This window comes from Pagrus pagrus (assembly GCF_965226575.1).
Source record: "Pagrus pagrus genome assembly, chromosome: 14".
NCBI classification, from domain to species: Eukaryota; Metazoa; Chordata; class Actinopteri; order Spariformes; family Sparidae; genus Pagrus; species Pagrus pagrus.
The window spans coordinates 30679613-30693131 of record NC_140198.1 but is presented as its reverse complement, the minus strand read 5'-3'; the positions used below and the strand labels follow the sequence as shown (position 1 = coordinate 30693131).

The 13519-nt window shown below is 42.9% G+C and overlaps 1 protein-coding gene across 1 annotated transcript in view; it reads right to left on the bottom strand.

Annotated features, from left to right (window-relative positions):
- LOC311269563 (putative transcription factor ovo-like protein 3) overlaps positions 1-13519 on the bottom strand; it is a gene marked incomplete at its 5' end in the record, with an annotated part of 107625 nt that overhangs the window by 24403 nt on the left and 69703 nt on the right. The window contains one exon of the mRNA XM_084373776.1: positions 3165-3354. Within this exon, the coding sequence (XP_084229902.1) occupies positions 3165-3354 (190 nt within the window). The remainder of the gene's footprint in view (positions 1-3164; positions 3355-13519) is intronic.

Below are 13519 nucleotides of genomic sequence, written 5' to 3'. Positions count from 1 at the left end.
GGCCTACATACCGTACCACTACAAGACCGACCCTGCAGACACCACCACATCTTTGACAGAGCTGACAAATATGTTGTGAGTTTCCAAATATCCCTTAATTTCTGTATATATACGTATATATATATATATATATACATATATACATATATATATATATATCAGATTCACGTTATAACATGATGAGTTGGTCTCGGGTGGAGGGGGGGGAAGTGAATCCATGAATCCACCTGGATAGTCTCAGTTTCATTGACATATTTATACTGTCATTGTCATTTCATGCTAACTGTGGAGGTTTGTCCGCTCCGAGTGTCTGATTGGAGGCCGCAGCGTGACATCGGGCCCGTGGAGCCCTAGGTGTCCCTCCAGCTGATCACATTATAACGATTATAACGTTATATGATTTTTATTTATTTTTTTCTGGTATGGCAGCAATACCCTTTGGTACTTCCATATATAAGTCTACTACAGTAAACAATTTCAAATGTATTGAGCGAGTTCCTAAATTTCTTTGCTAGAATTTTGAGAAAAAGTTGTCAGCTCTTGTCTGTAGACTACTTTTCACTCATATATATTGTGAGGGTTTGTTTTACATATCCTATAACTACAGATAAAGGGCAAAATTTGTTAAATTTTCTGTTCCATATTTGTTTTGTGTTTTGTCTGCTTTCTATCACGTATAATATTTGCATAACATAATCCAGATTGCATGTGTGTACGTCTTCCAACATTTCAGTGCACCGATAATGTTCATGCCAGTAACACTCATTTAGTGCAGTTTTTGAGCTTTCAAACACATTCTCTATGAATTCAGTTATATTTGATTTAGATTTGACCAATGAAACATCCTACTAGTTTTTAAAATTAATTCATATTAACGATTCATGCTGGTATGCTTAAAGTCAATGTCGTTCTGATGGTATAATGTTTTTTTTCTAATTAAGACATCAATTTTGGTGGTTTATTACATAATGCACCAAATTATTACATTTTCTTGATTAAAAAAAGTGCAACACCTGCATTTTGTAATTACTGATGCAATATGTAAGAACTTATTACATAATGCAGCAAAGTTTATTACATATTGCGTTCAAGAATTTTATTACAAAATGTGGCAGATTATTACAAAATGCGGCGTGAACATGAAGTGAAGTGAACATTTTTTATATTATTACATAATGTGGTGCTACAGTCCTTGAAAAGCAGTTTTTTCTGTCAGATAAGTAATTGTGCCATTCTTTCTACAGGACAATCATTGCCAAAACAGTAGAGGATTGAGACAGCACCGACATCAACAGTCTAATCTGTTGGCCAACACTGATCTGTGTTTATAATCAGTCAAGAAACCTCTGATTGTCCTTCCTATATAGTTGTTTATGCTAATTGTACTGTATATTGTCTAAACGATAAAAGGTCTACTATTTTTGTAGTGTTATTTATTTACATGTATTCCAAAAAATGGAACAAACAAGAGTCTTGCCTAATTCAGTTGTTATTATTAGTGCATCACGTAAAGTGAAAGAACTGTAATGGGATGGTTGTTTATGCTGGAAGCGTGAAGAAAAGGCATTTATCATTTTCAAGACTTTATTTATACAATTTAGAGATAATGCAAAACAAGGAGTAAATACAGAACGACAAATAAATAGGTGTCAGGCAGAGTTCCAGCACTTGATGTGATTACTCCACACTAGTCCTTGAATTCTGGCCTGTAAAGCAACAGATGAGCAACATGATAAGATATTTTAATGGAACAGAGCTCGACTGTCCTCAGCATACTGTGAACATACACACTTTCAATGGTCAATACTTTAGACATTCCTGGACAAAACTGTGCAGATGTCCCAGTTTATATAATTTTTTTTTTAAGTATTAGCCCTTTATCCTTCTTTACATTTTTCTACTTACTGTGTTTATTGTCATCCATAACACAAATTCAAATGGTGGAAAAATACTTGGCAACTTGTGTGTCCAAGTAACACGCCTGGACAACTGTACAAACATAAATAGTTGTAGGTGGTATTTATCAGAAAAAAAGCACCAGTAATGTTCTACTTTAGATGCTGACCTGCTCATGTGCAATCCTTTGAGCTTGAAGATCTTCTACTCGACGTATCTGCTCTTTGACCTGTTGCCCTCCCACGTCCACAGCCTCTGCCTCCACTTCCTCGGACACTGCTGGTTGCCCTCCTGTCGTCCTCTCTGACCTGATGATGTGCTCCGCTCTGGGATGTCCTTGTCATCAGAGTCAACAATGCTCTCATCGTGGAAGCTCTGACATGCAAAACACTGTATTATCATGAGTCCAATACAATATTCACGTTCGTCTGTGAATCACTGAGGGAAAAACATGTATTAGGCCCACCACTAACCTTGATGTTTTAGCTTTGCCATTTCTAATGTTACCATAGCCAGCTGTTGCTAGATAACCAGCAATGAGTTACAACATCAAAATACACTTTCAAAACAATGTCTGAATGCTACCAAAGCTAGTTTGACAACTATCAGTGCTAGCAATGGCTATGTTGGTTGTTTACGTTCAATATGATAATATTAGGTGTTTACTTACAGGTGAATGAGACATGAGGTAGTTACTTGTTGTTAGATGTTGTAATGAAAACGATGCACTGGTACTCTTCTTCCCACTGCTTGTGAGGACTTGGACTCCATTGGCAATATTCGGCAGTTGTGGGACAGTGTGCCATCATGGTTTTGGGGGAGCGGCTTTGGAGAGACGCCTGAGTGCAGGGGGCGGGGTTTACTGGCTGGGTAGTTTCAAAATCAACCTGGGCGTGATGGTTTTTTCAACTTTCCAATCCCAGCTTTAAGTACTGATTAAGTACAATTTTAAGGCACTTGCACTTTGCTAGAGTTTTATTCTGCTATACCCAACAGTTATTACATATTACAGGCATATTACTCAATAATGGCAAAATTAAATAATTTAAGTCAGATGAGTAATTTTTCTCAACGAGCACTTTTATTTTAAGAACGACTTGCTGCTAAAATGTCTATACTTTTGCTTCAGTAATATTTTGAATGCACATTTTTATACCATATTTTTACGTGTGTGTGTGTGTGTGTGTGTGAGTGAGTGAGTGAGTGAGTGAGTGAGTGAGTGAGAGAGAGAGAGAGAGAGAGAGAGAGAGAGAGAGTGAGTTGCTGACCTGTGTGTGTTCGCATATGCCTCTTCAGGTCAAAGGTATCATTGAAACCTTTGCCACAGAAGCGACAAGGATGTCTCTTTACCAGGCTGTGGCACTTCAGGTGGCGAGTCAACATGCGCTGCAGAGGGAATATCTTGTGGCACACAGAGCACACAAAGTTGCCTGGGCAGGGGGAAGTACGGGGTCGGGGCTAGTATGGGAGAGAGAAGTTTACAAACCTGGTTAAATAACATAACAATATGACACGACTGATCAGCATCTGGATTTTCACAGTAAAAAGTGCCAAGCATTCCATGGAAGCCCAGTAATCATTAAATTATATTTGATCATCAGGCCTTGCCAATTAGGTAATCAGGCTGTGCCATCAGACTGAGCTCTCTGCAATATTCTGTAGCCCTGACATACCTTTAAGCTGCCTTTAATTAATGCACTCACTCAAGCAAAGATATACTTGATGGCTTGAGTAAGCCTTATATCAGCTGACCTAGCCTTATATCAATTTGAATTTCTGCCACCGTGTAATGGTGCAGGCAATTGGGGTTGGGTCCACAAAACAAAGATGGCTTAACAGTGTTTTATAGCATCCCAGAGCAAACCTCCTCTTCATGTACATGCACACAATCAAAACAACCCTCCATAGAAAGATACTGTATATTCACTTTGTCAACATCACTAACTAGCATAATCAGCTAAAGCATGCTAGCTAACAACAACAAGCTAACAACAAGACAATTATCTTAAACTACAACCTTGACACACTACCTTTTGAGGAGTTTTCCTAAATTAACTCTCATTTTCCAGTTCTGTCATTAGAAAAAACCTTGTAAAAAGCTTCTTCTTCTTCTTTTTAATGGTGACTTGCAACCAGGTGGAACATTATTGCCACTAACTGTCCAGTGTTTTGTAGACAGGTGAAGACATGCTTTAAAACCAACTTTCCCAAGCTAAGATTGTTGATTGATCAAAGATTGTTTTAAGGTGAATGTGTTTAATCCCTTTACGTTCCAATTCGTTCCTTAACAAATGTCTTTCATTTGCATTGTTAGGGCAGATAAAAATGACATGATCCAGTTTCCATTTGATTGCAGACATCACATGTTCCGCTTGCGATAAATTACAGCGAAGAATGTGTGCCAGTCTACCTCTGCTCATCAGGCACTCTTCTTTCCTATTTCTGCCCAGTGACCTTCCCTCTCCAATTTGTTGTCTGATACAGATGCTTTCCTTTATTGTCCTTATCCTATAGCCTCTGCCACTGCATCTTAATTTTGCTCCATATGAAAGCTTCAGTTTATGCCTTGCTTATTGGTATTGGCAACTCTACTTGATATGTAGTCAGTCCAGTTTTTGCAAGATGATCCACAGTTTAATTTCCTTCGATGCATTCATGAGCTGATACCCATAAGAACTGGATATCAATTCCCAGCCTGATAATTCTTTACAGTGTCAGCAAAATATCATCGAGAATATCCTGTCTGCAGGTAGTATTTTTGAGACTAACCAGGGTTGCACCAGCTTGGCTATCATTGTCTAGAATATACTGTCTTTCCCAGGAGCTGTCATTTTACATTTACTAAGGGCCCTTCTGAACTTGTGAAAAGTAAAAGGTGTATCTAAAGTACTCTGAGTTGCATTCCTTTCCTCATATACTCAATGTCTGTCTTGACATCTTCTTGCCTTCATCTGTTAAATTGTCTGAAATGTGAAAGTTCTTTGCTAACATTTCTGCCTTGTCCATATTCTCACAAGCAATTTCTCCTCCTTTTTTAATACTGGGAGATTCATATCCTGTTGAATACCCCCCTTCTTTATCTAGTGGTGTTGTTCTTCTAATCCTTGCACAAATCTCTCCAATTTGACCTTTTTGCTCTTTTAGTTGTCTTCCTTACTATTGCTTAAGCCTTTTGATACTCTAATTAATCGTATAGAGAGAGTGTTCTTTTAATTCTTAAAAGGCCATTTTCTTTTCTTAATTGCTTCAGAGCATTCTTCATTCCATCTTACCTTAATCTTTCATATCTTAACTTTATTTTTCTTGTGCTTTTTCCCATCACTTGGGATTCTCCCGCTTTCGTATATTTCCTCTGTTTTTGCTGACATGACTATCTTGTGAAACTCTCATTATTCCCTCTAGCTGAACAATGTAATTCATATCAAATTGAATTGTTTGCAATGATGTTATCTTTTAATATATTCCAACTACTAGTCCCAGCTAATTCACTGGACACCAAGGTGAGAGCTATAGATGATCTCGTTCCATTGCTAAAATTAACCTTACCCATTATTTAACCCTTGTATGGTATTCGGGTCAAATTAACCCGTTTAAAATTTTTGCAAGAAGAAAAATGGTACAAGTATGAATCTTTTCTAGCTGAAACTCAATGGCCTTAACTTATTTTCTGTGTTGAACGTGTACAAACAAACACAAATAATTGAGCACCCCACACATTTACATCCTTCAGGCGTTCACCTGTGGTGGATGTGGTCGAGGTGTGGCTGCGGGAGAGAGAGAGAGGTGGAGAGGGCTCAGAAGAGCAGCGCCAGGTGAGTGATTGGCAAAGCTGGCACATGTTTACTAATCATGATCTCCCTTTAAATCCAGTAGTGTGCTAGACCTTGGATGGGAGATGCAAGGGAGAGCAGCTGGGAGAAGCTACAGACCGACGCACAAGACATGACCAGACTCTCTCTGTTATATTGTTTAATATTGAGTGTTTTGTACAGAATAAAGACAGACTCGAAACCAGAACTGTGAGCATTATTCCTGCCAAGATTACCCACGGTAGCACGGGAAAGGCTACATTGGTGCCCAACGTAACTTGGCCGGCCGACGCACAGGATGACGGATCCGCATCAGCTTCAGCCGTTGAGGGCTCTGGGTCAGATGCTGGGGGAGATCGCTGTGATGCACCGGGAACAAGTTAGAGGCGCTCCACGTGCAGACAGGGAGGCAGACCCAGCAGCTGCAGTCACTGCTGTCTCGGTTGGGGGCAGGGTTACCATCTCCCCCTCCTCCCTCGCTCTCAGGTATCGCCCTGCAAAAACTGCCGGCGGAGGACGACCCCCAGAGCTTCCTGGAGATGTTTGAATCGATGGCAATGGCGTGCGGCTGGCCGGCGGCGGACTGGGCCATGTTGCTGCTTCCCTTACTGTCGGGGGAGGCACAGACTGCAGCCCTCAGCCTGCCGGCCCCGCTCGGGGGAGCTTCTGAGCCATCAAGAAAGCCGTTCTCGACCGGATGGGCTACTCTTTCGAAGATCACCATCGTCGGTTCTGGACCATCTGGCTGGGGTTTGCCTGCCGTCCCTTCATCTTTGCACAGCAGCTGAAGGACGCGGCGACCAGGTGGCTGCAGCCGGTCATGCTGGAGCAGTTCGTGGAGGGACTCCCGACTGGGACTTCATGTGGGTGCGGTGTCACCGACCGCCGGACCTGGTGGCTGCCATCGTCCTTGCGGAGGACCATCTCACGGTCCGCCACAAGGGCCAGTTGATAGAGGGTCAGTCCCCAGCTCGAGTCATGACAGTCAGACGGGAAAGGAAATTACCCAGTTGCTGGTACCAAAAAGCCGCCAACAAAACACTAGACCAGATAACGGCCAGATTCTATTGGCCCGGCATTCGGGGACATGTCCACCGCTGGTGTGCGTCTTGCCCTGAATGCCAGCTGGTTAACCAGCCAGCCATCCCAAGAGCGCCTATTACCACTCGTGGACGTTCCTTTTACGCGAACTGGTATGTACCTCATCGGGCTGTTTCATCGGTGCGCACAGGGGTATCGCTTTGTGTTAGTCCTCATGGACTACGCAACGCGATATCCCGAAACAGTGCCCCTGCGCACTATCTCTGCAAAGAATGTGGTACAGGCACTGTTTCAGGTCATCTCCCGAGTTGGGATCCCGAAAAAGATTCTAACTGACCAGGGCACCTGGTTTATATTACGTACACTACGGGAACTGTATAGGGTATTGGGCATCAAGTCAATTCGGACTAGCGTGTATCACCCGCCAACTGACGGCCTTGTCGAGCATCTGAATTAAACTTTGAAGTCCATGATCTGTAAATTTGTGCACGAGGATGGCCACAAATGCTATAGGTGGCTAGATCCTCTGTTGTTTGCAGTGTGGGAGGTACCCCAGGCCGCCACAGGATTTTCTCCCTTTGTACTGCTGTTTGGCAGGACACTGCGGGGGGGTCTGGACCTGGTCAAGGAAAGCTGGGAGGAAGGGCCGAGCCCGAGTAAAAATTAAGTTCAGTACATCCTGGACCTGAGAGCAAAACTCCACATACTAGGGCAGCTATCATGGGAGAATTTGCTCAAGGCCCAGGAGCAACAAAAGGGTCAGTACAACAGAGGAACTAGATGAAGACAATTTGCACTGGTAGATAAAGTGCTTATATTACTCCCGTCATCCAGCTCAAAATTACTCGTAAAGTGGCAAGGATCCTTCGTGGTCACACAGCGAGTGGGCGACATCGACTATGAGGTTGTGCATTTTGACAGGGGAAGGGCAACACAGATTTACCACCTCAACCTCCTCAAAGCATGGAGAGAGGCGGAGCCTGTTTCACTGGTGACAACGGTGATGGAGAGAGGTGAGCTGGGGCCTAAGGTGCCAAAGTCCACCAATTCCACCTCCCTCCTCTGTGATGACTATCTCACACCATCCCAGGGAGCAGATGTTGCCAGGTTGCAGCAGCATTACGCTGATGTGTTCTCCCCCCTGCCAGGACGCACAGACTTCATACAGCACCATATCGAGACACGTCCGGGCGTGGCAGTGCGTTCATGGCCCTATTGGTTACCAGAACACAAGAGAAAAGTGGTTCAGGAGGGATTGGCAGCCATGCTGGAGATTGGGGTAATATAAGAGTCCAAGGTGTAGCCCCATAGTTCTTGTGGTCAAGAAGGATGGGACTATCCAGTTCTGTGTGGACTATCGCAAGGTAAATGATGTTTCACAATTTGATGCTTACCCGATGCCCCGGGTTGGGCACAGCTCGCTTTTTTATGACACTGGATTTGACCAAGGGCTACTGGCAGATTCCCTTGTCTCCAGGGTCTAAGGAAAAGACTGCCTTCTCCACCCCGTATGGTTTGTCCCAATTCGTTACGCTTCCGTTTGGGTTGTTCGGTGTCCCGGCCACCTTCCAGCGCCTCATGGGCCGAGTGTTGCGTCCGCATGCTGCGAATGCGGCCGCCTACTTGGATGATGTTATCATCCACAGTGGCAGCTGGCCCGAGCATGTGCAGCAGGTGGCCGCGGTGCTTGAGTCACTGAGGGTTAACGGCAAACCCAAAGAAGTGTGTGGTTGGATGGGGGTAGGTACGGTATCTAGGGTACCACTTAGGTGGCGGACAGGTGTGTCCATCGGTGTTGTTGTACATCACAGACTCTGATTTTGCCTTCGCCCCACTTAAGGTGCCCACACCTGTGTGCACGGTGCTTGGGATGCAGACATTCTTCCTCGGCTTTCCCTGGTACACAGTCAGAGTTGCATCACTTCAGCACCGAACAGCTCTGCTCGCTGTTTCACGGAGGAGGAACTCCCATTTTTGTTTGCCCATGGTGCGTACCAGGCGATATAATACAACTATATAATAATTAACTTACAAGTTAATTCGCAAAGAAGCACAAACAATGAAACCCCACGAAATGATGTGCGGTCAATATGACCGCTTATGGCCGAAATAGGTAAAACATATATTGTCTTTGTCTTTTGTGTAATTTATATAAAAACTATTCTAAATTAAAATACAGACAAAGTTATTGCACATATTTGAAAACGGCCAAAATGACCATCTTGGCCGTTCTACTGCTAGCAAGCCTTCACTTGAACTCTTTACTGCTACTAATTATTACTCCGCGCTCCGGTCAGCTGAGCTGGCTACTCTTTTGTCGGAGTTTACAAAAAGAAGTAAATTAAAATGTGGCGTTACATCGTAACGGTTGAACATAGGGAATAATTAAGTACAGTACATTCTATAGTTGCAAGTAGATATTGCTATATATTACTAACCTCCTAATCACCTAATGATGCAACTTCCACTTCCTTTGTGTGGGTCCAGTGCAGTTGAACATATGAAATAAGTTGAAAGTTGTAAATTCCTGTAAGTTGCAGGGAACTATTGATAGAGATTTCTAACCATCTAACCTTCATTTTGAACCACTTTGTCTATTCAGACTTAATTTCCTGTTATTTCACGGCTTAGTAGGTGACCCTTGAATAGTTTCACCCCTGTAATCATTCATTGGTATCACATAATTACTGAATAATCAACTCTGTACTTTGGGAAGTACTGTGTGCATGCCATGTACAAGAAAAATATGTTTCTAGGCATTGCACTGTACTCATCAACACTTAAATATAAAAGTGGCTGGTAAAAATGTTGAGTGGCTGGTAGATTTCAGAATTTACCAGCCACAGTGGCAGGTGAACAAAAAAGTTAATTTCCATCCCTGGTCCATAGGTAGATAAGACAGCTGCGATTGCTGCCTGCCCAAGACCCAAGACAAAAAGAGAGGTGAGGCGGTTCTTGGGGCTGGCTGGCTACTACCGGCAGTTCATTCCCTGTTTTGTGACCAGCCCGATGACTGACCTCATCTGGAAGGGTGCCTCAGATCCGGTCCAGTGGACGGAGCCGTGCCAACTGCCGTTTGAGAAGGTCAGTCAAGCCCTCTATGGGGAGCCTCTTCTCCACACACCTAACTTCACTTTCCCTTTTCTCCTGCAGACTAATGCTTCGAACAGGGGGCTGGGGGCCGTTCTGTCTCAGCAGGTGCAGGGGGTCGATCGCCCAGTGCTTTACATCAGCCAGAAGCTGTCCGAGAGGGAGTCACGGTACGGCACCATTGAAAAGTAGTGCTTGGTGGTTAAGAGGAACTCAATCCTGAACTCTCTGAAAAAAGATAGAATTCAAATAGCATTTCTACAGGAGACACATTTAAATGAAGAAGACCACAAGCAGCATCTCAGGGAGTGGGTTGGTCAGGTTTACTTCTCATCTTACTCAACGAATAAGAAGGGTGTGATTATACTAATACACAAAAATCTGCCATTTACTGTAACAGCTTCATACAAAGACACTGAAGGCAGAGTTGTTCTAATTAAAGGGATACTGCATGGTGAAAATATGCTGTTAGGCAATGTTTATACTCCTAATGTCCAGGATGAGAGTTTTTTCGCTATATTGTTTTGTAAACTTTTTTTCTTTTTTTTTGTAAATCTGAAACGGACTTCTCTAATATGATAATAGGAGGGGATTTTAACTGTAGTTTGTCTCCCATATTGGATAGATCTCCTCCTCAAATCACTCATTCCAAAAATGCGAGGGCAGTCGCAAACATTATTAAGGAGTTTGATCTCTCTGGATGTTTGGAGGCACTTAAATCCTGTGTCAAAAAGCTACACTTTTCATTCCCTGCCCCATTCATCAATGTCACGCGTTGACTATTTGTTTCAAGTTGTCTAACTGATCTGATAGTGTTTGGATATAGGCCATATTGCCCTCTCAGACCATGCTCCTGTTACTATGCTAATGCAACCACTTAGACCTATACAGCGCTCATTCTCCTTGAGGATAGATGCACTATTATTCTTGGACAACAACTTTGTTAAATTCTTGGAAGAATAAACAGACCTATTCTTAAAATGTAATGATAATGATGAGGTGGACCCAAGAATTATATGGGATGCATATAAAGCTTATATAAGAGAAATGATCGTTTCATACTCTAGTCGGAAGAAAAAAGAGTGGGTAGCTGAACAACTTGATAACAAGGAAAGCGGAAGAGGACATTCTGTTTGCTAAACAAAGATTGTTTGAATATGGCAACAAACCAAATCGCTTGTTCGCACGTCTGGCAAAGAACGCGGCCATAAAATCCTTTATTTCAAAATACAAGATGAAAATAACCAACACCAAGTGAATAATCATCAGATTAATGATAGATTTAAAAGGTTTTATGAGAAATTATATAGCTCAGAAATTGACCTAGATAAGCTCAAGGAAGGACTCTTCCTAAATAATTTAAATATCCCACAATTGTCAGATGGCCAAGCTGATGTATTGGAGGGCCCCATTTCCTTAGTCGAGATTGATACAGCTTTATCCTCACTACAATCAGGGAAATCCCCTGGGTTAGACGGATTTCCAGCTGAATTTATTGAAGTATTGAAAGGCAAGATCAATAAACTACTACTGAGGGTTTTCATTAAATCTATTGAGGACTTCAAGCTCCCAGACACAATGTATATGGCTAATATAACGCTAATACTAAAGAAAAATAAGAACCCAGAACTGTGCTATCGGCCAATAAGCTTGCTTGGAGTGGACATGAAAATACTGTCTAAGGTACTAGCTCATAGGTTAGAACGTGTGATGACTCACAGTGTAGATGCAGATCATCATAATACAAGACGTTTATTTAAAGGGGACATATTATGCAAAACTCACTTTTTCCTTGCTTTAGTATGTATATTTGCGTATCCGGAGTGCCTCCCCACCCCTTAAGAGTGATTTTTGTCAACTAAGTCAATGTTTTGTAAACTACCGGAGTCAGGATTTGAGTCTCTAAACGAGCCATTTGGATTTCACCCGGACTGTTACGTAACAGTCCGGGTGATTTGAATACTCCAGCCCTCATGCTGGGTATCTCCTCCCACACTACGCCAGCTACCTGAATGAGGATCCACCATTGTCTCGTTCTCGCTTCACTTGTACGCGACAGCCTGACCGCTACCATGTACAACCGGATGCACGGATCCTCATGTTTCGCTACATCGCCTCCCTACCAAAGAGGATATCAGAGCGAAGTGGCTACATTTTATTCATCAGAGAAACGTCCCAGCTTCAGTGAGCAAAAGCGTTATGGTCTGTGCCAGTCACTTCACGTCAGACTTTTTCAGCTACCAGGGTCAGTACAACGCTGGCAACGCCACAGATGATGTAAGTATTTATTGAACAGTATAGTTTGTGTTACTTTGGCCGTTTAGCACACGAGCTAACGCTAACCGTCGATGTAAATATGAGGCTGAACTAATGTTACATGTAAAGTTATCAACATTGAACATGTGGAGGAGACGGTATGAAATGGTCTCAGTTGTTAGCGGCCGGTGAGCTACTGTCCAGCCGTGAACACGCAGAGAAGATTGTATGAAATGGTCTCAGTTGTTAGTGGCTGGTGAGCTACTGTTCCGCTGTGAACACGCAGAGGAGATTGTATGAAATGGTCTTAGTTGTTAGCGGCCGGTGAGCTGCTGTCCTTCCGTGAACATGCAGAGGAGATGTAATGACGGAGATGGAATGAAATGGTCTGTTATTCATGGCCAGTGAGCTACGTTAATTGATTAGCATGTTGTGCTAAAGGACTGTGTGTTAGACGCCCAGGAGTAACTTGGCAGTCGAACAACTTCCTGTGTGTTGGTATACATGTAATACGTGTGTAGCGTTAGCTGCTGGCATGAGAGACCAGACCTGAGAGCACCAAAACGTTATCTGCAGTAAAGCAATCACTACTTTGTTTTGGAGCTGGAGACAGGGGTTACCTGCTACATGTCTGCTGTGCTACTATAAGTTATATGCAGGCATGGACAGGCATGGACATAGAAAGGTTGCTTCGCGTTGTGTATTGTTCGTTGCCATGGTCACGCGATGCCGTCCTCACATCTTCTGCCCGTCAGGAAGAGGTGGGCGGCGCATGCAGTAGCTCATTAGCATTAAAGGGAAAGGCACTCAAACCGGCCGCTTAGAGCAGGGCTGTAAAACTGGTGTGTAAAGAACCCTGCTGTGCTCAATCCTTCGTTTTTTTCGACCAAAGCATGTTACTATCATTTCATTTAGACATCAAGGAACCATGTCAACAAGCAGAAATGAGCATAATATGTCACCTTTAACATTATACATTATACTTAATCATAGTCAAACCCCAGGAGCCATTGTCTCTATGGACACAGAAAAAGCATTTGATCGAACTGAATGGGAATATATGTTTGAAATTCTGAAGAAATTTGGCTTTAGATCCAATTTTCTAGGCTGGGTTAAACTTTTGTATAAGGCACCGTCGGCCTCTGTTTTGACAAATGGTCCTGTGTGGCCCAGGGAAGCCCACTCTCCCCACTTCTGTTTGCTCTGGCTATAGAACCATTGGCAATTGCTATTTGACAAAATCGAAATATTAAAGGAACAATACTAGGGACAAAAGAACATAAAATTCTGTTGTACGCAGATGATGTCCTCTTGACCCTAACAGACCCGGATACCTCAGTACCAGCTCTGATATAATGTGTTAAAGAATTTGGATTGATATCTGGGTACAGAGTTAACTTTGAAAAATCGGAAATAATGCCTTTGGT